At 43.1% G+C, this 22,465-nt stretch overlaps 1 protein-coding gene across 1 annotated transcript; it reads left to right on the top strand.

Moving 5' to 3' along the window:
* The first annotated feature begins 6,804 nt into the window (after positions 1-6,804).
* On the top strand, positions 6,805-21,910 carry LOC306647638 (zinc finger protein 549-like). Its single transcript, XM_079117168.1, has 4 exons — positions 6,805-7,188; positions 9,300-9,338; positions 18,336-18,462; positions 19,698-21,910. The coding sequence occupies exons 1-4, from the start codon at positions 7,159-7,161 to the stop codon at positions 21,416-21,418; spliced, it is 1,917 nt and encodes a 638-aa protein (XP_078973294.1). The 5' UTR covers positions 6,805-7,158; the 3' UTR covers positions 21,419-21,910.
* The last annotated feature ends 555 nt before the right edge of the window (positions 21,911-22,465 follow it).

Genomic DNA, 22,465 nt, shown 5'->3' on the forward strand with positions numbered 1-22,465 from the left:
AGGTTTCAACACAATTTAAAATCGAAATAGGAAAATAGGAAACCAGTATTTTATTGAAAAATGGGACGCAAAAGAAAGATGATGAAGCAAAATAAGATAAAGGATAAAGGAAAGGACCCAGCATCAACTTCAAGGGGATTTATAAAGTGAAGCAACAGAGATGCATCAATATAATTCACCTGGGAATTTATAACGTTTCCACAAACCATGGGTCAGAGAGACTTGCTCCTGCTGAGGGTATTGACCTTGGCCCCCGAGACCTGCAGTGAGTCACAGGAAATGGGGACTCATTATGCCTCTGATCTGGGGTTCTGTGGAGATACTGGAGGAGCCACATTTAGAGCCTCATGTTCTCAGAGTGGAGGGTGGACCTGATTCTCTAACGAGTAGCTGGTAAGAACTTTCATTTTCTCATTTGAAAAATAATTATCATTTTACATTCTGGACATGAGGTTGGGATGGGGGATGTGGTGAGAGACAAGAGGGAGATGGAGATGCAGAGAGACAGAGGCACTTGATGCAGGAGAGGGTCAACCCAGAAGGGCAGAGCCCTTGCAGGACAGACACAAATGCTCAGATTAGGGTGAGAGTAAAATAAACAGGGGGCTTAAAAATCTTGCTAGATATCTGAGTGACCTTTGTATTTTGAGATTTATGGTCCTCATCATTCTTTTTTCCTTACGCCCACAATATTTTCCCATTCTGTATTTACATAAGGTTCTCACCTTACAAGTGAGAGACCAATGAGGCTTTCACTGGTCTAAACAGGGGATGTGGTTAATGGCATCCCATGGATGATAGAAATTCAGAGGCCCTGAAGAGAAAGAATCACAAAACAGGCAGAAAAGAGCACAGGCACATCCACACCTGCAGCTGCTCCATGTCTGCCCCGAGTGGGAGCTCAGCCTCCTTATCTCCTTGTTTGAAGCATGTCTGCATCCTGAGGTCTTCAGCCTGAGCCCTGTTGTGGGCCATGTGTTTAGTGAGAGAAAAGTGAGGAGTTTCTGAAAGAATCTAACTGAGAGGAGAGAGGAGAGCTTGCCAGAGTGGCCACATGCCTCTGCTTCCCTTAGTGTTTGCTCCTTGAATGTGTTTGGGCATCTGTCAATCCTTTATCTATCATCTATGTATCATCCACCATCCGTGTATCACCTACCACTTACCTGTCACCTGTCTTCCTATTATCTACCTAAGGTTTTTGTTTCCAATCCCAGAAAGCCAAAACATTTTTAAGACTAGTTAATCTTGGGTTTCCTGAGATAAATACTTCCTAAGAACCTGATACTTCCCCAAAGAGAAAAGCTACTTACCATATGTGGATTTCCTCCCAGGACAGGGATGCAGAGGTGGCATGTGTCCGGAGTGTGGCTGAGACACTGGAGCCTCAGATAAAGGTCTGGGAATGCATGACCTCACCTCCTTGCTGGGAGTGATTATCATGTCACCTGGAAGTGCAGTGACAGTGTCCTCAAGGGGACTGCAGATGGTCTCTCAGAATTTTGGATTGTGCAGAGCACTGACAGATATTAAAAGCAATTAAAAAAGATATCCAATAGGAATTTTAAAAACAATTAAGGAAAGCATACTTTTTTAAAATTCATTTTTATTGTAAACCAATGGGATACATCTTGTTTCTCTGTTTGTACATGAAGTAGAGGCGTACCATTTGTGTAATCATACATTTACCTAGGGTAGTAGTTTTTGATTCATTCTGTTATTTTTTTCTCCCCCCCACCCCTCCCATCCCTCTCACCCCTCTTATCCTTCTATACAGTTCCTCCTTCCTCCATTCTTGCCCCTCTCCCACCCCCCATTATGTGTCATCATCCGCTTAACAGCGAAATCATTCATACTTTTAAATCAACAAAATCCACTTTGAAGGTGAGAAGAGAGTCCTGAAATCTAGTGAGAGATGGATGTCAAACAAATGTTTATCATGGTTTCTTAGCTGATCTAAAGGCTGTATTTCCATGGAAATTCTTCCTTGAAGGCAGGAAAAGACAATGGGATTAGAGTTAGACTGCATCCAAAGTTGTACAAATGGACAGGATACCCATGCTATCATATTTGTTCAATATTTTGACTAATATTTATTGGGTAGTTTATGGATTTCAGGCCTGTTTCTAGGCACATGGATTATACCAATATACAAAATATAAATATTAGTCTACCCTCCTGGAAGTCACTGTGCAGCTGTGGAAAAGGCAATAAACAGTGCACTGTTCAAACAAATCCATTGTAGATTGGAAGGCGATCTGTCCTAGGGGAATTTGAGGAGCAAGGTACAAGTGATGCAAAGTCCAGGCCTTCAGATGGGCTGAAGTTGCAATGGCTGTCCATGTTTGGACTCAAAACAAAAATAGTTTTAAGGAAATATTTCATGTGGTGCAGGAGGACATACCTCCTTCTTTTTTTGCAATTCTTGTATGCTTATTTTCTTTCCTTAATATCTTAAGTACCATCTCAGGTTTAGCCCTGAGTATAGCACCACGTGCAGCCACCGTATGTTCACTTTGATCTTATGGGGATATTTTAACCATGGACTGTGGGTTATGATACCTGCCAAAGCACCTCTGTAGATGTTATTTACAAGATTACAGAATATACCTTCTCTCGTATCCTTAGATGCATACATGTTTTTGTGCATTTATGTTTTGTCTTTCTGCAAGTTATTAATTTCATATATAATATGATGAGTATGTCTTATTTTCGTAACAGGCCAACTTTTGTCCATTATGTATGCATAGAATATATTATTTTTGATCATTTGTACTATCTTTTGAACATCTTTATGGTATGTTGGGAACATTGTACACTTTGGCAATGAATAACTTGTTATACATTTTAAAAATAAATGGACATTCTTCTACATGTCCTGAGTATGATATTCAAATTTAGGAAATTCAACATTGATCCAATAGAATTAATTTACAGACTATATTCACATTTTAAAATTATTTTTATCAATGTCTTTCATGGTTATTTTAGCCAGAAGCAAGAACACAGGATTGGGAATTGCATCAAGTTCTCATTTATGTCTATTCTTCAGTGATGGGAAGAGTTTCTTACTCTTCCCTGGAGTCCGTTTTTTTCTTGCTGTTATTTAAAAACACGGGCCAATAGTTCGTAAAAATTTCCCCTCAGTTGGTGTGTCATGGGATTCCCTCATGATGAGTTAATGTTTTATATTTTGTTTTGGCAAAACACTGCAGAAGGCACTGACCAGCATGTGGACAGCCAGAGAGATGGAGGTGGACCTGGGGACTGAGGCCTTTACTTTGGTCCAGGGTGTAACCTGAACAGACCTCCTGTGGAGGGTTTTAGCTGGAGACTTAGAGCCAGCAGATGTGAGTCCTGTGGGGTCAGACGGTGGCTGAGTGGCCATCAGTGCTGTGTATGTGTGTCAGGGCGAATTGAGGAAGTCAACCATGTGTTCCATAATGTGGGGGTAACCAAGTGACTCACCAGTTTTTGAGATGATGCACTTGTTATGGTTTGGATATGAGGTGTCCCCCAAAAGTTCCTAAATTAACAGAGAAATTTTAAGAGGTAAAAGTATTAGATTCTGTGAGCTGTAACCTAATCAGTCCATCTACTTTGAATGGTGTGACTGAGTGATAATGAAGCAGGTGGGCCGAATTGGGTCACTGTGGGTGTGCTCTGGAAGTGTTGATTGTCCCTGCAGCCTCCTCCACCTTTCTTCTGCTTGGCACACCCTTTCTCTGTGGCAGTTTGCCTTACCTTGGGCAATGGAGTAATGGAGTTGACCCACCATAGACTAAACCTTTAAAACTGTTGGCCAAAATAAACTTTTCCTCCTCTATGTTGTTCTTGTCAGGTATTTTGGTCAGTGACCAAAATCTGAATACAGCACTAAAACTAAGTTTTGATCATTTATTTCGTCTATTACAATTCTTTAATTTTATATGTATTTTAAATGAACACCTTCTTTCAATTAATACTTCTTCTTCATTGATACCAGTTCAAAATTGCCTCTAACATATTGACATCTGAGACATATTGACATCATCTCAACTTTCTAAATCAGTAATATGAGACACCATTAAAAAGTGTCTATGTACCATGATGGCTATATTCTTCCAAAATTATTTTTGTAAGGTTTTGCTCAAATTGGCATTAGATTTTTAACAATATTTTTAGTCATTAAATTACCATAAAGCCTTTAAATTATAATGACAAAGCATCATGCTTTTTGTCTTCCTGTTTAGTCTTCATTTCATGTATAACATGATGAGTATATCTTCTTTTATTTTTGTAATAGACCAACTTCTTATGTCTATTTTTATTATTTATTTACCCCTCAATTTTGAAAAATGACATGTATACAGAGAACAATACAAAAATTACCTGGCCAGCTTAATAATTATTTCTAAAGTTAGCATCTGTTTAACTCTTTTTTAAAATTTTAAATTATTTTTTAACGTTTTACAGACTACATTTTGATTCATTGTACACAAATGGGGTACATAATTTCATTTCCATTGTTGTACATGATGTAGATTCACATCATTTGTGTAATCACACGTGTACACAGGGTCATGATGTCTGTCTCATTCCACCATTTTTCATACTCCTCTCCCTCTCGTTTTCTTCTATATAATCTAAAGTTCCTCCATTCTTTTCTCACTCTCCACAGCCCCCCTTGCTCAGGTGCATAAATACAATATTCATAGCATGCTAGGAGTCTTTTGTGCATTTCTTTTCAATTCATTTACGCAAACCAAAATTGATCTTATGATATTCCAAGTAAGCATTTTCTTGTTATTGTGAGTTTTAACATTAATGTATTAAATCTGTGTCTATGTGGTTTAGTTTTGTCTGTTTGGAAACCTCATACAAATGTAATCAAATAATAAGGATTATTACATGCCTATTATCATTTGCTCACATGTTAGTAACTTCACCTTTGTTTCTGCATGTTTAACTTTTCAGTTTAGTGTAACATTCTAATATAAATACCCGAATAAAGTACATTTCTGTATTCTCCTTTTTGTTTGTCTGCTTTCCATGTTTTTGGCAGTTAGGTATCATTACTATACAAACACCTGCCATGTGTATTTGAATGCACTTGTGTATCTGGAGTATGTAATGATGACAATAAATTTGTTTTGCACAAGGCTGAGTTTAAATTATTATATAATGCCATTTAGTTTGTTTGGGCTGCCATTAAAAAGCACCAGAGGGCTGGGGATACAGCTCAGTTGGTTGAGTGCTTGCCTTACATGCCCAAGGCTCTGGGTTCAATCCCCAGCACCACAAAACAAAAAATCAAAACAAAAACAAACAAAAGACACCAGAGACAGGGAGACTTAAATGACAAAATTTTATTTTCTCATAGCTGCAGAGCTAGGCTGTCTAAGATCAGCCTGCCCACAGACATGGTTTCTCCTGAGGCCTCTCTCCTTACCTGCTAGGAGGCTACTTTCTTGCTGTGTGCTCACACAGCCTTCCCTCTGTGTGGGTGCATGCCGAGGGTCTCTTCTGCTGAGGACGCTGGTGGCTGTGTTGGGACTCATGCTCATGGCCCCACTTACCCTTCAGTGCCTCCTTACACGTTCCCTATGACCCAACAGAGTCACATTGTGGATCATGACTTCAACGTCTGAATTTTGTGGAGACATAACAAGTGCCAAACTACTCCAGAATACTTTTGCCAGTCTTCACACCCACTGGAATTTTTTACTATTTAGTAATTTCTTCAGTGTTAACCACACTGAAAATATCAGACTTTCACCAAATTTTCAAGTTTATTTTAATCTGCAGTTTTCTTATTGCCCAAAGATTAAGTGGGTTCTTTCTTTTCATCTCTGTCATTTATCTTCTGCAATTCAAATCTAAAGTGACTGTATGCAAGAGCTGTATCAACTTGTGATAGGAACTCTTTCCTTAATTTGCAGAAGCCATTAAACTCATCCTCTACGTTCTCACTCACAGCAGCCCCAGCATGTCCTCACACGTGGGCTGTGACGCCATCTTTCGGACGTGAGTGGCAGCAGAAGCCCGCCGGGCGTCGCTGGTGCCCCACGGGGTGCTTCCAGCGCTGGCTCTCAAGCCTTGCTCTGTCCTGTGGCGGACGCGTCGTCTCCAGGGCCTCCTGACTCTTCCTCCACACAGGCGCCACACACCGACTCCGGTCCTCCTGCACCTTTAGGAGAGGTGCAGATGGACGCCGGCCAGCTGCGAGGCGCGGGTGGACAGGCCCGGTACTCCGGCGGGGCAGCGCGGGGACCTCGGCTTAACGCGAAGCCGCCAACGTCCGGGCGGGCTGACGACGGGGCCTCTTCCTCCCTCGCCCAGGGAGGCGGCGCCGGACCGCGCGTGTCCGATTGCGGGGCCGCGGTGGAACGGCCCCGTGTGCCTCGCCCGGGGCCACAGGGCCCACCTCGGCGTCTCGGTCCTCGGGCCGACCTCGCTCCGCACCACTCGGAGGCCTTGCTGCGCCCATGCTGGTTCGTTCAGGCTTCACGGACGGAGGCCGCCCGCCTGCACCGGCGCTTCAGGCCTCACTGGGCTGGGACCGCGGGTGCCACCCGGCGGCTGCCAGCGCGCAGCTCTAACGTCTCCCTCTCATTTCTTTAAGCCAAGGGTGAAGCGAAGCTCTTCCACCAAGATTTCTCATCTGCACGCTGAAATCTTATTAAGTGGTTTCGTTTTTGAAAGTCGCCTCCGAGGTTTTCCTCTCGGTCGCCTCTGCACAGATAAGAAAGTGCCCGGAAGCAAATCAGGGCCTGGCGACCCGAGGCCCCGCCCGCGTCTCGCTAGGATCTGCGCGCGGTCCACGCAGACGCCCCTCCCACGCCCGCCGGCCGGTGCTCCGGGTCCTGCGGGATCTCGGTCCGGCCCTGCCCGGTTCCTCAGGTTCCGCCCTGCGCTCTGCCCGGGCCGGGCAGCGCGGGCACTGACTACCCAGAACACCGCGCGCGGCTGGGCCAGTCCGCCTGGGAGGCGCTTCCGCCAGCGCGCGGGAGTCGGGAGGGACTTCCGGCGCCGCGGCGGAGTTCTGCGGCGGCCTCCGCCCGCGCTCGCAGCCTACCCGGTGGCTGGGCGGGCGGGGAGGAGGCGTCCCCGGCGGGGGCCGCGGCCCGGACCTCAACGACGCTCGGCCGCGCGCTTGGCCGTCCCGCTCGCCGCGGGCCCATGTCGGCGTCCGAGCGGACGCGCCCCGCGGTGAGTGTGCGACGCCGCCGCCCGCGCCCGGAGCCCGGGCCTGGGAGCAGGCGGGGGCCTGGGCGGCCCGGACGCCCCGCGCTGCGGGAGCCGGGGGCGCGCAGTCGCCGGCCGCGCAGCCCGAGCGGCCGGGCCCTGGGGGTGGCGAACAGGAGGCTGCCACGCTCCTCGGAGGCCGCGCCGAGGCCACAGCCCCGGAGAGCCGGCGAAGGTGGGCGGAGGGGCCGGGCAGTCTCCGTGGACCTGGACGGGAGCGCGCGGGACTCGGTGCAGCGAGTGCGCGGCAGTCGCAGCCGGCGGGCGGGCGGTGCCGGGCTTCTCTAGAAAAGGTGATCCTAGTTGAAGACGGACGGCGCCCTTGTGTCCGTTTTAACTCGGGCTGAGGGTGGAACCCAGCGCCTCGCACGTGCCGGGCAGGGCAGGGCAGGGCAGGGCAGGCGCTCTGCCGCCGAGCCCCGGCCACGAGGCTGCCTTTCGTGCCAACACCGGGGAGAGTTGAGGGAGGAGCAGGTTTCAGGGAGGATTCAGGAACTGGACTTCGGATGCGGTGGCTCTGGAACGCCCCGGGTGTGTGCTGCGTGGACAGCGGGAATCCCAAGTTGGGAGGGCGGCAGCGGGAACTGCTTTGTGAGGTCCAAGTGGTGACCGTCCGGAGTGACTCAGGCCTGGGTCAAGTTTAGAGGGGAAATCTAGTGATTGCACGTTGAGGTGAACCCTAAGGTGAAGAGGGAGCTTGCACTGGAGGGTGGGGAAGCCTGGGTGGACCGTGCTGGCTGCCTCCAGAGTGGGGTCCCCGGTTCCAGGGGCTGTGGCAGGACCAAGGAGCCCTGCCTACGACGATGGGTTTAGGGAAGGAAGTCTGTGGTTCGCGGTTCTGAAGACTCGGCTCACTCCTGTGCAGCCAGAGAAAAGTCAGCCTGGCTAGTGGAGCAGGTCAGGCCCAGCAAGTGCACAAGTGTCTCTGCCCCTCCTCGGAAACGCAAGCCAGCTGTCCAGACTTAAGAAATCCTTTCAAGCAACTTGAAATTGATTGAAATGACAACATGTTGCTCTGCTCTCTTACAAACATCTGGTCTGAGTGGTCCATTGGTAGGAAGGAACCACCCTTCTAGTTTCTTCAGTGAAGTGTCTTGTTACTCCTTACAAGCCCCTTCTCCTAATACCTAAGTTTTATGAAATGGCTTAGGGTGACAGACTTACAGTGAGGTCCCTAAAGAGCCTTAAAGTGGGGCTGGTCACCCCCCAGTGATCATAGGATTTGAATTTTCACTCCCTCCTCAGGCTTCCAGGGAGGAAAGGTGAGCAAGGAATTAGGTTATGTAAAATCTTGAACAGTGAGATTAGAAAGCTCTCAAGTTGTGAACGCTTGGAAGTGCTGGGCGTGTCTCACCTGCGGAAGGGACCTGGAGGCACACCCTCCCCCCAGTACCTTGACATAGGAACCTATACATTTCATTGTTTCTGTGATACATCTTTAATAATAAACCAGTAAATTGTGTTTTCCTGAATTCTGTGAGTGGTTCTAACTAATTGTCAAACTTAAGGAATGGGTAATGTTACTCCCAAATTTGTACCCAAACTGAATAGAATTACGGGTGGCCTGAGCATAAAAGTAATAGCATCTGAAGTGGGGGCAGTTTGGTATGCCTGAGTCCTTAAACCTATGGTGCAGGTGCTAACTCCAGCTAGTTAGTTGCAGAATGAAATTGAGGAGTAGAACACCCAATTGGTATCAACCAGAGAACTGGTATTGGAAAAGAAACCACATATTTGGTACCATACAACAGAAACTCCTAATTATTTGATAAAATATCACATTTGTATGAGATCTTAAATGGTAAAAGCACCCAAATTTTCAAAGACATTTATAGAAGTGGTGTGGTCACTAACAGCTAAACTTCAGCACTGGACATGCACAATAGTACTAGGAGGGAGCCACTATGTTATCTGTGAGGACAGCCTCAGGGAGGTTAGGTCTTTGTTCAGTGGGCTGAGGATCTGATGTCATAGGTCAGCCTGAGAAAGCTCTTTGGAACAAGGCAGGGAGGGAGTAACTCAGCCTCTGTATATTCCACCACGATCACCTTCTCATAGACCCCCTCTGTCCACAGAGTCCCATGGCCGCAGAAGGGCCCGTGGAACCATCACAGGTGGGTAGAGAAGTCCCAGACCCTCACCGACCCTGGTCCCCACACCTGTGGTCCTAGTACACAGATTCAGGTGACTGGTGTCCTGGGACATCATGTCCTAAATCTTGGAACCTGGGGTCTCCTCAGGCCCAGGATTTTTAATCATGGTCGGAAATTATAAGGGTTCTGGAAGGTTTCCTGGGCAAAGGAACCGACTGATGTCCAGATGTTTGGAGATGAGAATGGCTTGGGTGTGTTGAGACCACAAGTCTGTATTGTGTCTTCTGGGAACAGAGGAGGGGTAGAAGTTAGTCCTGGAGTGGCAGGTGGAGGAGCAAAGGCCTCCACCAAGGGTGGCAGGAGACCTGGAAGATTTGGAGCTAAGGAGGGAATTGTATCACTCTGATTTGAGGGGACAGCTTATAGGGGTGGGTGCTGGGGCTACTTTAACACAGCAGGCGCGTGCCAATAGGAATAGCCTAACATACCTGTGAGGCTGACGTTGGGAAGGAGACGAGCTTCTCCGTCTTTTGTCAGCAGGATTGGTCGTCTGCTGGGTGTGGTAAGATCAGTCAGAATGACCTCAAGATTCTTGGCATCGACGAATGAAAGTGTGGAAGTGCCAGTTACCGAGGTGGAACATAAATGGTGGGGTCATGTGACAAATACTAGCATGAGATTTCTCTTGTCACTTAGATATTTTTAGTAAAGTCTATTGTTGTTTTTACAGCACTTTTAAACTCATAGTAAAATTGACAGTAAAGTACAGAGACTTCCCAAATACCCCTGTTGCTGCACATGAATGCTGTTTTTAGTCAGCTTTTTATTGGTGTGACCAAAAGACCTGACAGGAACAATTTTAGAGGAGAAAAAGTATATTTAAGCATCATGGTTTCAAAGGTCTCAGTCCATAGACAGCTGGTTCCATTGCTTTGGGCCCAAGGTGAAACAGCATGGTGGAAGAATGAAAGCGGAAAGTGGACCAGGACATGACAGGAAGCAGAGAGAGCTTTTGCCCACCAGGGACAAAATATAAACCCAAAGGCATGCCCCAGTGACCTACCTCCAGCCATACCCTACCTGCCTACAGTTATCACCCAATTAATACCTATTGGGATTAATGCAGTTATTAGGTTAAAACTGATAATCCAGTCATTTTGCCTCTGGATTTTTTTGCATTGTCTCACACATTAACTTTTGGGGGGACACCTAACAGCTAAAGTATAATACATGTTGTCCCTCATTATCAATATTTCTCACCAGAGGGGTATGATTATTGCCAATAAATTTATATTTGCACATGATAATTACCCCAAATCCACGGTTTATCTTAGTGTTTGCTCTTGGTGTTATACATAACAGACTGGACAAACATAGTGACACGAATTCATCATGAGAATATTGTGCAGAGTGTTTCTGTTGCTGTAAAAGTCCTCTACTTGTCCTTTCCACTCCCAGCCCCTAAAGACCGCTGATCTTTTCACTGTTTTCATGATTTTGTTCTTTCCAAAGTGTCACATAGTTGGAATCATTCAACGTGCAGCACATTGTTTGGATGTGCCACAGCGTGTGCATTCACCTACTTAAGGATCTCTTGGTTGCTCTCCAAGCTTTTGCAGTTTCCACTGTAGCTGCTGTAAGCACCCATGTCCAGGGTTTTGTTTGAGCAGGTCTTTGATGCCTGTGGATAAGTACTAAGGATCTGTATTATTATCTCCCATGACAGGCACGTTTGGCTTTGTAAGAAACTGCCGAACTGCCGTCCATGGTGTCCGTGCCATTTTTTATTCCCATCAGCAGGGAGTCCTCTTTTGCTCCACATTTTCATGAGCATGTGGTGGTGTCTGTTCTATGCAGAAGTGTCTTGTTTCGATTTCATTTCCCTAATGACAGAATAAAAAGCATCTTTTCATGTGTTTATTTTCCATCTGTATATCTTGAGTGTTCTATCTTTGACCCCGTTTTAAATTATGTTGGTTGTTTACTTCTTGACTTTTAAGAGTTCTTGTATATTTTAGACAGCAGTTCTTCATCAATTGTTTCTTTTGCATATATTCTGGTCTGTGGCTTTTCATTCTTAGGACAATGTCTTTGAGCAGAAATTTTTTTATTTTAAGTAAGTTCAGCTTATCAGTTATTTCATGGATTTCATTTTTTGATGTTCTATATAAAAAGTCAGCAAACCCAAAGTCATCCATATTTTCTCCTGTGTTATCTTCTAGGAATTCTATAGTTTTGTGTTTGACAGTTAGGTCTTTGGTACATTTTCAGTTAGTTTATGTGAAAGGTATAAGATTTCTATCTTGCTTTGTTTTAGTGTGCAGATATCCAGATGTTCATTTCTGTTGAAAAAATTGTTTTAACTCCATTGCCTTTACTGCTTTTTCAAAGATAGCTTGACTTCTTCTTCTTTTTTTTTCTTTTTTTCTGGTACTGGGGATTGAACCCAGGGGTGTTTAACTACTGAGTCACATCCACAACCTTTTTTTTTTTTTTTTTTTTTTTTTTTTCATTTTGAGATGGGATCTCTGTAAATTGCTGAGGCCTTGCTAAGGTGATACTGGCCTCAAATTTGTGATCCTCCTGCCTCAGGCTTCCAAATTGCTGGGAACACACCTGGCAGATCAGTTGACTTTTATGTGAGTCTTTTTATGTACTTGTCTTCTGTTCCCCTGATCTGTTTATTCTTTCTTTCACCAATTCCTCATTGTCTTTATTACTATAGCTTAATAGTAAATCTTGAGGTTGTTCGGTGTGAGGGTCTCCGGCCCTTTATTATGCTTCAGTAGTGTGTGGGCTGTTGTCAGTCTTGTGCCTCTCCATATAAGCTTTAAAATCAGTTGGTTCTTATCTGCAAAATAACTTGCTGGGGTTTCGACTGGGATTGCTTTGAATCTATAGGTCACGTGGGGAAGAACTGACATTTAAAAACACCAACTCTTCCTGTTGAGGAACATAGAATGTCTATTTTTTAAGTTTTCTATTTCTTTTATCAGAGTTCTGTACTCTTCCTCATATAGATCTTGCACATCATTTAGGATTGTCCTAAGTATTTAATTGTTTGTGCCAATGTAAATGGTATCGTGTTGTAATTTCAAGTTGTTTGTTGTTGATACATAGGAAAGTAATTGACTTTATATAGTAACCTTTTATCCTGTAACCTTTCTATAATTTTTAAATTAGTTTTAGCAGTTTTTTTGGTCATTTCTTTCAGGTTTTTCTATGTAGATGCTCATATCATTCATGAAAAAATACAATTTTCTTTCCTTCTCAATGTGGATACCTTTTTTCATTTTCTTGTCTTACTGTATTAGCGAGGAATTTCAGTGTGGTGTTGAAATGCAGTGGTGGAGGGGACATCCTTGCCTCGTTCCTGATTTTGGTGGGAAGCTTTGAATTTCTCATCATTAAATATATCTTCTGCAGGTTTTTTATAGATAACTTCTATCAAGTTGAGGAAGTTCTCTTCCTGGTTTATTACATTTTTATCATGAACAAGTATCAGATTTTGTCAAATGCTTTTTCTGTATCAGTTGATATGATCATGTGTTGTTTCATATTTAACCTATTGATGTCATGGGTTACATTAATTGATTTTTGAATATTGAATCAATCTTACACACCTGAGATGAGTCCTACTTGATTGTAGTGTATAATTCTTTTTTTTTTACATTATTAAATTCCATTTGCTAATATTTTGTTGAGTATTTTTGCATCTGTGGTAATGAGAGATATTGTCTGTAGTTTTTTTTTTTAAGTGAATTTTACATGTATATTTTATGTTCCATTTCTTTTTTTTTTATTTATTTTTATTGTAAACAAATGGGATACATGTTGTTTCAGTTTGTACGTGGAGTAACGGTATACCATTTGCATATTCATATATTTACATAGAGTAATGATGTGATTCATTTTGTTATTTTTTTCCTCCCCCCACCCCTCCCACTTCTCTTTTCCCTCTATACAGTCCCTCCTTCCTCCATTCTTGTCCCCCTATCACTCCCCATTAAGTGTCATCATCCACTTATCAGTGAGATCATTCCTCTTTTGGATTTTTGAGATTGGCTTATCTCACTTAGCATGATATTCTCCAATTTCATCCATTTGCCTGCAAATGCCATAATTTTATTGTTCTTTATAGCTGAGTAATATTCCATTGTATATATATATACCACAGTTTCTTTATCCATTCATCAATTAAAGAGCATCTAGGTTGATTCCATAGTCTGGCTATTGTGAATTGAGCCGCTATGAACATTGATGTGGCTGTATCTCTGTAGTATGCTGATTTTAAGTCCTTTGGGTATAGGCTGAGGAGTGGGATACCTGGGTCAAATGGTAGGTCCATTCCACGTTTTCTAAGGAATCTCCACACTGCTTTCCAGAGTGGCTGCACTAATTTGCAGCCCCACCAGCAATGTATGAGTGTACCTTTTTCCCCACATCCTCACCAACACCTATTGTTGCTTGTGTTCTTGATAATCGCCATTCTAATTGGGGTGAGATGGAATCTTAGTGTAGTTTTGATTTGCATTTCTCTTATTACTAAAGATGTTGAACATTTTTTCATATATCTGTTGATTGCTTGTACATCTTCTTCTGTGAAGCGTCTGTTCATTTCCTTAGCCCATTTGTTGATTGGGTTATTTGTATTCTTGGTGTAGAGTTTTTTGAGTTCTTTATAGATTCTGGAAATTAGTGCTCTATCTGAAGTATGAGAGGCAAAGATTTTCTCCCACTCTGTAGGCTCTCTCTTCACATTACTGATAGTTTCCTTTGCTGAGAGAAAGCTATTTAGTTTGAATCTATCCCAGTTATTGATTCTTGCTTTTATTTCTTGTGCTATGGGAGTCCTGTTAAGGAAATCTGATCCTAAGCCAACAAGGTGAAGATGTGGACCTACTTTTTCTTCTATAAGATGAAGGGTCTCTGGTCTGATTCTGAGGTCCTTGATCCATTGTGAGTTGAGTTTTGTGCAGGGTGTGAGATAGATGTTTAGTTTCATTCTGTTGCATATGGATTTCCAGTTTTCCCAGCACCATTTGTTGAAGAGGCTATCTTTTCTCCATTGCATATTTTTGGCACTTTTGTCTCATATGAGAAAATTGTATTTATTTGGGTTTGTGTCTGTGTCCTCTATTCTGTACCATTGATCTACCTGTCTATTTTGGTGCCAATACCATGCTGTTTTTGTTACTATTGCTTTGTAGTTACAGTTGAAGTTCTGGTATTGCGATACCCTGTTTCATTCTTCCTGTTAAGGATTGCTTTAGCTATTCTGGATTTCTTATTCTTTCCGATGAATTTCATGATTGCTTGCTGTATTTCTGTGAGGTATGTCATTGGGATTTTAATTGGAATTGCATTGAATCTGTATAGCACTTTTGGTAGTATGGCCATTTTGACATTATTAATTCTGCCTATCCAAGAACATGGGAGATCTTTCCATCTTCTAAGGTCTTCCTTAATTTCTTTCTTCAGTGTTTTGTAGTTTTCATTGTAGAGATCTTTTACCTCTTTGGTTAGATTGATGCCCAAGTATTTTATTTTTTTTTTTTTGAGGCTATTGCAAATGGAGTTGTTTTCCTTATTTCCCTTTCAACTGTTTTGTCGCTTGCGTATAAAAATGCTGTAGATTTATGTGTGTTGATTTTATAGCCTGCTATGTCTGTAGTTTTCTTTCTTATACTGTCTTTTTGATTTTGATACTAGGATAATGCTGGACAGAAAGAATGAACTACTAAGTATTTTCTCTAATTTTATCCTCTGAAAGAGATTGTAGAGAGTTGGTATAATTTGTTTTGTGTGAATTGTGTCAGATTGTATTTCAAGGACTTGGTCCATTTCATTGGGTTATGAACTTTATGGGCATAGAGTTGTTGGTAGTATTTCTGTTACTGCCCTTGTAATTCGCATGGGATCCTTAGTGGTGTCTCTTCTTTCATATCTGATATTAGTAATTTGTGTTCTCTTAAATTGTTAGCCTGGCTAAATAGAAGCTTATCAATATATTGAGTTCCCCCACCAAAGAACCAGTTATTAGTTTCATTGATTTCCTCTTTTCATTTTTGATTGTGTTCAAGTTCTTTCTTCCTAATTACTTCAGATTTAAACTGCTGTTATTTTTTTCTAGTCTTTTTTTTTTTTCTTTCCAAGTTTAGATAATGGATTTAAGGTCTTTTCTCCTTTTTAATGTTAGCATTGAGTCCTATAAATGTCCCACTAAGCACCCCTTTCACTTTAACACATAGGTTTGGTACATTGTTTTCATTTTCATTTAAATTTCTCCTGAATATTTCTACTTTGATCCATGTGTCAAATTTAGAAGTGTTGTTTAATCTCCATCTTTGGGGGATTTTTCCATCTCTTTCTGCTATTGCTTTCTAGGTTAATTCCATTGTGATTTGGTAATGGGCTTTGTATAATCTCTGGCTTTGTGATCTGGATGGAGGAGTAAGTGCTCTGTGGTTTTCAGTACACCTTTGCAACTAATTCAAGTCTACATCCAAATAGCACTGTCCTGTTTTGTTGGCACTTAAAATAGTCCTTAAATGAATAATTTTGCCTTCCTGTCCCCTGTATGATTTCTGTCATTTTGCCTTGTTCTCTCGTATCATTCTGTCATTCACTTTATTTATACATAAACATACACACAAGCATATATAAGCATATTTGTTGTTGGGATTATAATTTTGAATAAACTACGATCTGTTAGGTTATGAATAATAACGATACGACTTTTTATTCTACTTTCACCCATTTCTTCTTTAATGTTCTTTCTTCACGGAGATTTGTTTCTGGCCTATATCATTTTTCTGATCTCTGAAGAGTTGTTCTAAGCTGGACATGGTGGTGTACACCTGTAATCCCAGCTATTAGTGGGGCTGAGGCAGGTTGATTCCAAGTTTGAGGCTAGCCTGGGGAATTTAGTGAACTTGTCTCAAAAAAATAAAAAGGAACTGGGAATGTAGCTTAGCTATAAAGCTCAATTTGGGTTTACTCCCCAGTACCCACCTTCCGACTGCACACATGTACACACATGAAATTTCTTTTAATATTCTTTAAAGTCAGTTTTACTAGCGCCAAGAACCTTTGATTTAGGTTTATTCAAGAAAGTCTCTTTTTTCTCTTTACTTCTCAAGGATACTTTCACAGGGTATGCAGTTTTAGGTTGGTGGATTTTTTTTTATTACACTTTCTTACTTTCCTCATGTTTGCATGATTTGTGAGAAGTCAGATTTAGTTCTTATCTTTGCTCTTGCGTAAAATGTTTTTCCTTGCAGCTTTTTTTTAGGACTCTATCTTTGATAATCTATAGTTGAAACATGGTAATGCTTAGTTGTAGTTTTTTGGGGGTCCTACTTAGTGATCACTGAACTTTCTGGACCTGTGGTTTGGTGTCTGACATGAATTTGGAAAAAAATTCTAGTGATTATTATTTCAAATATTTCTTCTATTCCTCTTTTTCTTCTTGTGTCCTAGTGTGTTACACATTTTGTAATTTTCTCATCATCATAGGATATCCTGGTTTTGTTTTTGTTCTGTTTTGTTTGTTGGAGGTTTTGTATCTATGCACTTTTCTTTTCAAAACTTTTTTTCTTTTCAAAACTTTTCTGTTTTGAAGTTTATATTTATCCTCAAGCTTGTGGGCTCTCCTCTAAGCCTTGTCTAGACTGCTTGTAAGCCCATCAGAGGTTGTCTTCATCTCTGATATGGAGTTTTTTAATCTAGCATTTCTTTCTGGTTCTTTCTTAAGGTTTCTGTCTCTGCTTAACACCGCCCATTCTTACATATTCTCTCCTTTATTCATTAGAGCCCTCAGCATCATAATTACAGGGTTCATAATTCTAACATTCATGTCTGGCTTTGATGTTTGCTCTTGTTCTTCTGCTTGTGGGTTTTTTTGTTTTGTTTTGTTTTGGTTTTGGTTTTGCCTTTTGGTATGCTTTATAATTTTTTTCTTGTTAGCCCTATGTGATATATCTGGTAAAAGGAGCTGTTGTAAATAGGCCTTTAGTATGTGGTAATGTGTTGGGGGGAGAGGAAGCATTCTAATTCTTGCTATTAGGTTTCAGTTTCTCAGTCAGCCTGTGCTTCTGGACTGTGAAATTCACAAATGTTTCTCAGGTTTACAAGGTTATAATTCAAGATAATTACCAGAGTGAGGTGTAGTTGGATTTTTCCCTTCCCTCACTCTGTTAAACCTTGCAGATTAAGATCATGTATCCTGAGGGAGTGCTTTGTTTAGAAGAATGAATGCTGTGGACTCCATATCACTTCCTCCAGTCCTCCTGGAGATTTTAGCTTTCAAAATTCTTCACCTCGAACCTCTGGAAGATCATAGTTAGCTTTCCTAACCCAGCTTCTGTGGGGGTTTCCTTTCATGAATCAACTCCTGAAGACTCTACTCCTTTTATTTGTTTGTCTGTTTTTTTAGGCAGGGGGACAGCAGTTTGTCCTGTGTCTTCCAACTGCAAGAGTTGTTTATTTTTCCAAACTGTTAACTATTTGCTGTTGTGATAGTGGTGATAGGTTTTCACAATGTGGAGTCCCATTTTGGGGCTGGGGAGTGCAAGTGTCAAGGGTGCAGCAGGTGGCAGAGCTCAGGAAAGACCTTCTAGTGGAGGCTCCCGTTGACTAGTGGTCGGCATCTGGAGATGAAGGAACTTCAGTCCCCAGAGCAATGAGCAGATGGAGAGGGAGTGTGAATGGATATATTCAGGGTTTAAACTCAGGAGATGAGCACAGGTCCATGCATATGGCATGGTCTGAGATTCCAGGGAAATGGGCAGGAGCATGACTGGGATTCTACATGCCAGGCCCAGAGCTCAAATGGTGCTCCATTTCACCTTCAGGTCATGACAGCTGCAGATGGTGATCCCTGGGCATGTGGGGTGGCAAGGAACGGTAGCATCAGGGCCTAAATCTCCTCTATATTGGTGAGCTAGGGTGGAGGGTGAGGTACCAGGGACCCAGGTGTTGAGGCTGCTCATGAACTCACCTGCCCCATTATGACAGGGCCATGTGACCTTTGAGGATATCGCTGTGTACTTCTCCCGAGAGGAGTGGGGGCTCCTCGATGACGCTCAGAGGCACCTGTACCATGATGTGATGCTGGAGAACTTTGCACTCGTGGCCTCAGTGGGTAAGGTCCCTCACAACCACACTGCTGGCTCTTTACTTCCCCTTCCTTCAGGGCCTGCCCTGTCTGTCCTTCCCAGAGCAGGACCATGACTTCTGCCCACTCCCAGATCTCCTGACACTGCTGGTCATCCATCCTGGGCTTTTTGTAGCACCAGCCTCTGCCACACTGAAGGCTTGTAGTTAGTATTTGGGTTCGTAGAATTGCAGCCTGTCCAACCAGTGCCACTTGGCTTTGTCACTCTGCTAAGGTGACTAACCAGGCTCCCCTGGACTTTAGTGGGCTTTTCTTGGGGCCTGCCTATCTAGGAATCACAGCTAGTCATGTGCCACTATATGTTGGGAACACTAGGCTGTGACAGTAAGACCCCTCACCCCCTTCAAGTTTTTTTTTATAGTAAGTTTATCCTGTCATGTCTTGGGTTAGGATGATCTGGGCCAGTGTTAGTCACTCAGCTTCCTGTTTTTCCCTTAGGACTTTACCTTCAGGCCCCAGATGTTCTCCCAACTTGAGCTGGAAGTCGAGAACAGTATTCCTGACGGGGTGGAGACATCTCCAGTCTTAGCAAGAGGGGTTTATGGGTCCTGGGGCTGTGAGTTGGAACAGTGGGAGGGTTCACATTCAGAGCTGAGCTCAAATCATACCAGGCACATGTTTTGTGCTCACCACTGTTTTGGTGCCAAGGCTTATGGCCAAATCTTGTTCCTATATTTTCTCCACCTACTTGCTATTTTGCCTACTTGTCATTTCTGCTGACGTCACTCCCTGGCTGTCCCCTATGTACACTGCATCTCTCCAGTTCTTCTGCTTCTGTAGTTTCTCCAACATTAGCCCACACTTCACGTGCTGTGAGGTATGTTTCAGTATTTAAGTAGTCCTAGAACTCCAGCTGCCTTGTTGCAGCTGTGCTTTCCTGGGATAGGACACACATTCTATGCACTTTTCACCTTTCTCCAGCAGACAGGTCACTTGAGAACCACTGACATGGGAAGGAGAGGTAGACCCTGCCTGTCTTCCCACAACTACACCTGTTCCTTGTTTTCTTGATGGTTGTAGGGCCTCTCCCACATTGTAACCCCTGGAGGCCCACTGCCAAGCCACCTTGTCTTCCTTGACCTGACCTATCTCTTTTGTCCTAGAAACAAACCTAGGGATTCTCCTGCTAGGTCATGCAAATATTGATAATGGGCTGCCCCTCCTATTAGAGTTACCCTTCACCTGCATTCTTGTACTTTCAGGTTGTTGGCATGGAGTAGATAAAGAGGCCCATTCTGAACAGAGACTTTCCATAGGAGTGTCACAGGCCAGGACTCCAGCACCAAGTCCATGCATCTCAAATGCTCATCCCTGTGAGATGTGTATGCAGTCCATAAAAGACAATTTGCACCTGACTGGACACCAGGGAATACTTCCTGGGAAGAAACCATACCTGTGTGTGACATGTGGGAAACAGTTCTCATTAAGTTTGAAACTACAACAGAAGAAGCAGCATACTGGAGAGAAACACATCATAAAGGGAGAGAATAGAGCCTTGCTTAGTTGCAGAGTCCCTGTGTCAGGAAGCCTTTTCATATGCAAAGATGTAGAGAAGGACTTCCCAGCCAGTCTAGACCTTCTGCAGCATCAGACTGCCCTTGGCAGAGGATGTTCACTGAGAAGCAGAGAGACTTTTCATACTCATTCAGAACAGTACAAACATAGCAGATGTGAGCAAATTTTTAACGAGAGGGTTCACACCATTGAACATCAGAGAGTTCACACTGGAGAAAAAGCTAATGAACATAGTGAATGTGGAAAATCTCTGAGCTCCAAATACTTACTTGTAGAGCAACAGAGAACCCATGATGGAGAAAAGCCTTATGTGTGCAACACATGTGGGAAATCATTTCGCCACAAACAAACCCTCATTGGGCATCAGCAGAGAATCCATACTGGAGAAAGGTCTTACGTGTGTGTGGAATGTGGGAAATCCCTGAGTTCCAAATACTCACTTGTTGAGCATCAGAGAACCCATAATGGAGAAAAACCATATGTGTGCAACACATGTGGGAAATCATTCCGTCACAAACAAACATTTGTTGGGCACCAGCAGAGAATCCATGCTGGAAAAAGACCTTATGTGTGCAGTGAGTGTGGAAAATCTTTTATTCAGTCTTCTGACCACATTCGACATCAGAGAATTCATAGTGGAGAAAGGGCTTATGAATGTAGTGAATGTGGGAAATCCTTCATCTACAAACAGTCACTTCTTGATCATGAGAGAATCCACACTGGAGAAAGGCCCTATGGGTGCAGTGAATGTGGGAAGGCCTTCATCCACAAGAAAAGACTTCTTGAGCATCAGAGAATTCACACTGGAGAAAAGCCTTATGTGTGCATTAAGTGTGGGAAGTCCTTTATTCGGTCTTCTGACTACATTCGGCATCAGAGAATTCACACAGGAGAACGGGCTTATGAGTGCAGTGAGTGTGGGAAAGCCTTCATCTGCAAACAAACTCTTCTTAAGCACCATAGAATCCACACTAGAGAAAAGCCTTACCAATGCAGAGAATGTGGGAAAGGCTTCTACATTGAAGATAAACTTCTTCAGCACCAGAGAATCCACACCAGAGAACAAACATACAAGTGCAGTGAGTGTGGGAAAACCTTTAGCCACAAAAAAAGGCTTCTTGAGCACCAGAGGACCCACACTGGAGAAAAGCCCTGTGAGTGCAATGAATGTGGGAAATGCTTTCGACATCGCACCAGCCTCATTCAGCATCAGAAAGTTCACAGTGGAGAGAGGCCTTTCATCTGTACTGCTTGTGAAAAGTCCTTCATCTACAAAAACAAACTCATTGAGCACCAGAGGATACACACTGGAGAAAAACCCTATGAGTGCATTGAATGTGGGAAAGCCTTCAACAAGAGATATTCCCTTGTCAGGCACCAAAACATTCATGCAAGAGAAAGGCCCTAGCCTTTCATGGAACAAATCTTCCATCTGATCTGTCACACAGAAGTTGAACCTCATACCCCTAAAGATCAACAATTGGAAGATTCACTGCAGGGTTCAAGTACCTGGGAAACTTTGTGACCTAACTTGCACTTTCTAACCCACCCAGTACCTCAGCAGACACTACGTTGTGGTATATCTCCATGCCTCATCATATGCTTGGGGGATGCAGATGTCTGCACTCGCCAAACCCTGAAAGGATCCATGGTTAATATGAGCCTGGCAGGGTCCTCTTCTATCCTACTGTCTGTTCATGGCATAGACAAGATCCTGCACTCAAGAGCAGTGTGGGTTCTGGTGGCCGGCAGAGTTTTACCTTCAGTATGCATATATTGTTTTCTGGTATGATTGCCATTGTGGAATTTTTCCTGCTCCACATCACCCAAGAGCGAAATGGCCTGTATCACCATGTGCTTATATGTGCACTAATAAACACCTTATTGTTATTAAACCATCTTTAATCTGGGAGGTTGTGTGTGTTGTGTGGCATGGGTTTGGGACAGAATTGTGTTTTGTTGATATGAAGGGTAAACAGTCTGTGGGCCCAACTTTAAGTGCCCCATGGGCACAGCATGATACAAGAAGTAGTCCTTAGTCCTGTTTGTCTTCATTGTAATTGCTTCCCAAGGCCTTCTAGAAAAGACTGCAGAACGGTGTGGTCCTAGTTATGTGGTGTGGATGCCAGATGTGTTTGTAGATCTCGCAGTCTTAGAGGAGGCATTTATGACAGACTCCTGTGCTTTGATCCCTGTGGATTATTCCTATGTTTTTCTTCATTGTAATTGCTTCCCAAGGCCTTCTAGAAAAGACTGCAGAACTGTGTGGTCCTAGTTATGTGGTGTGGATACCAGATGTGTTTGTAGATCTCGCAGTCTTAGAAGAGGCATTTATGACAGACTCCTGTGCTTTGATCCCTGTGGATTATTCCTTTGTTCTCAGTGATGCTCCATATTGTCTAGAACTCTTTCACGGTAGCTATTATGTGCCCTGAAGGGCAGAATTAGATGTTAT

The sequence above is a fragment of the Sciurus vulgaris genome, assembly GCF_902686455.1.
Source record: "Sciurus vulgaris genome assembly, chromosome: 17".
NCBI classification, from domain to species: Eukaryota; Metazoa; Chordata; class Mammalia; order Rodentia; family Sciuridae; genus Sciurus; species Sciurus vulgaris.

Coding starts and splice junctions, on each gene's coding strand:
- LOC306647638 (XM_079117168.1), top strand. CDS start 7,159: ATGTCGGCGTCCGAGCGGACGCGCCCCGCG. Junction 7,189..9,299: donor CCGAGCGGACGCGCCCCGCG/GTGAGTGTGCGA, acceptor CTCTGTCCACAG/AGTCCCATGGCCGCAGAAGG. Junction 9,339..18,335: donor GGCCCGTGGAACCATCACAG/GTGGGTAGAGAA, acceptor CCATTATGACAG/GGCCATGTGACCTTTGAGGA.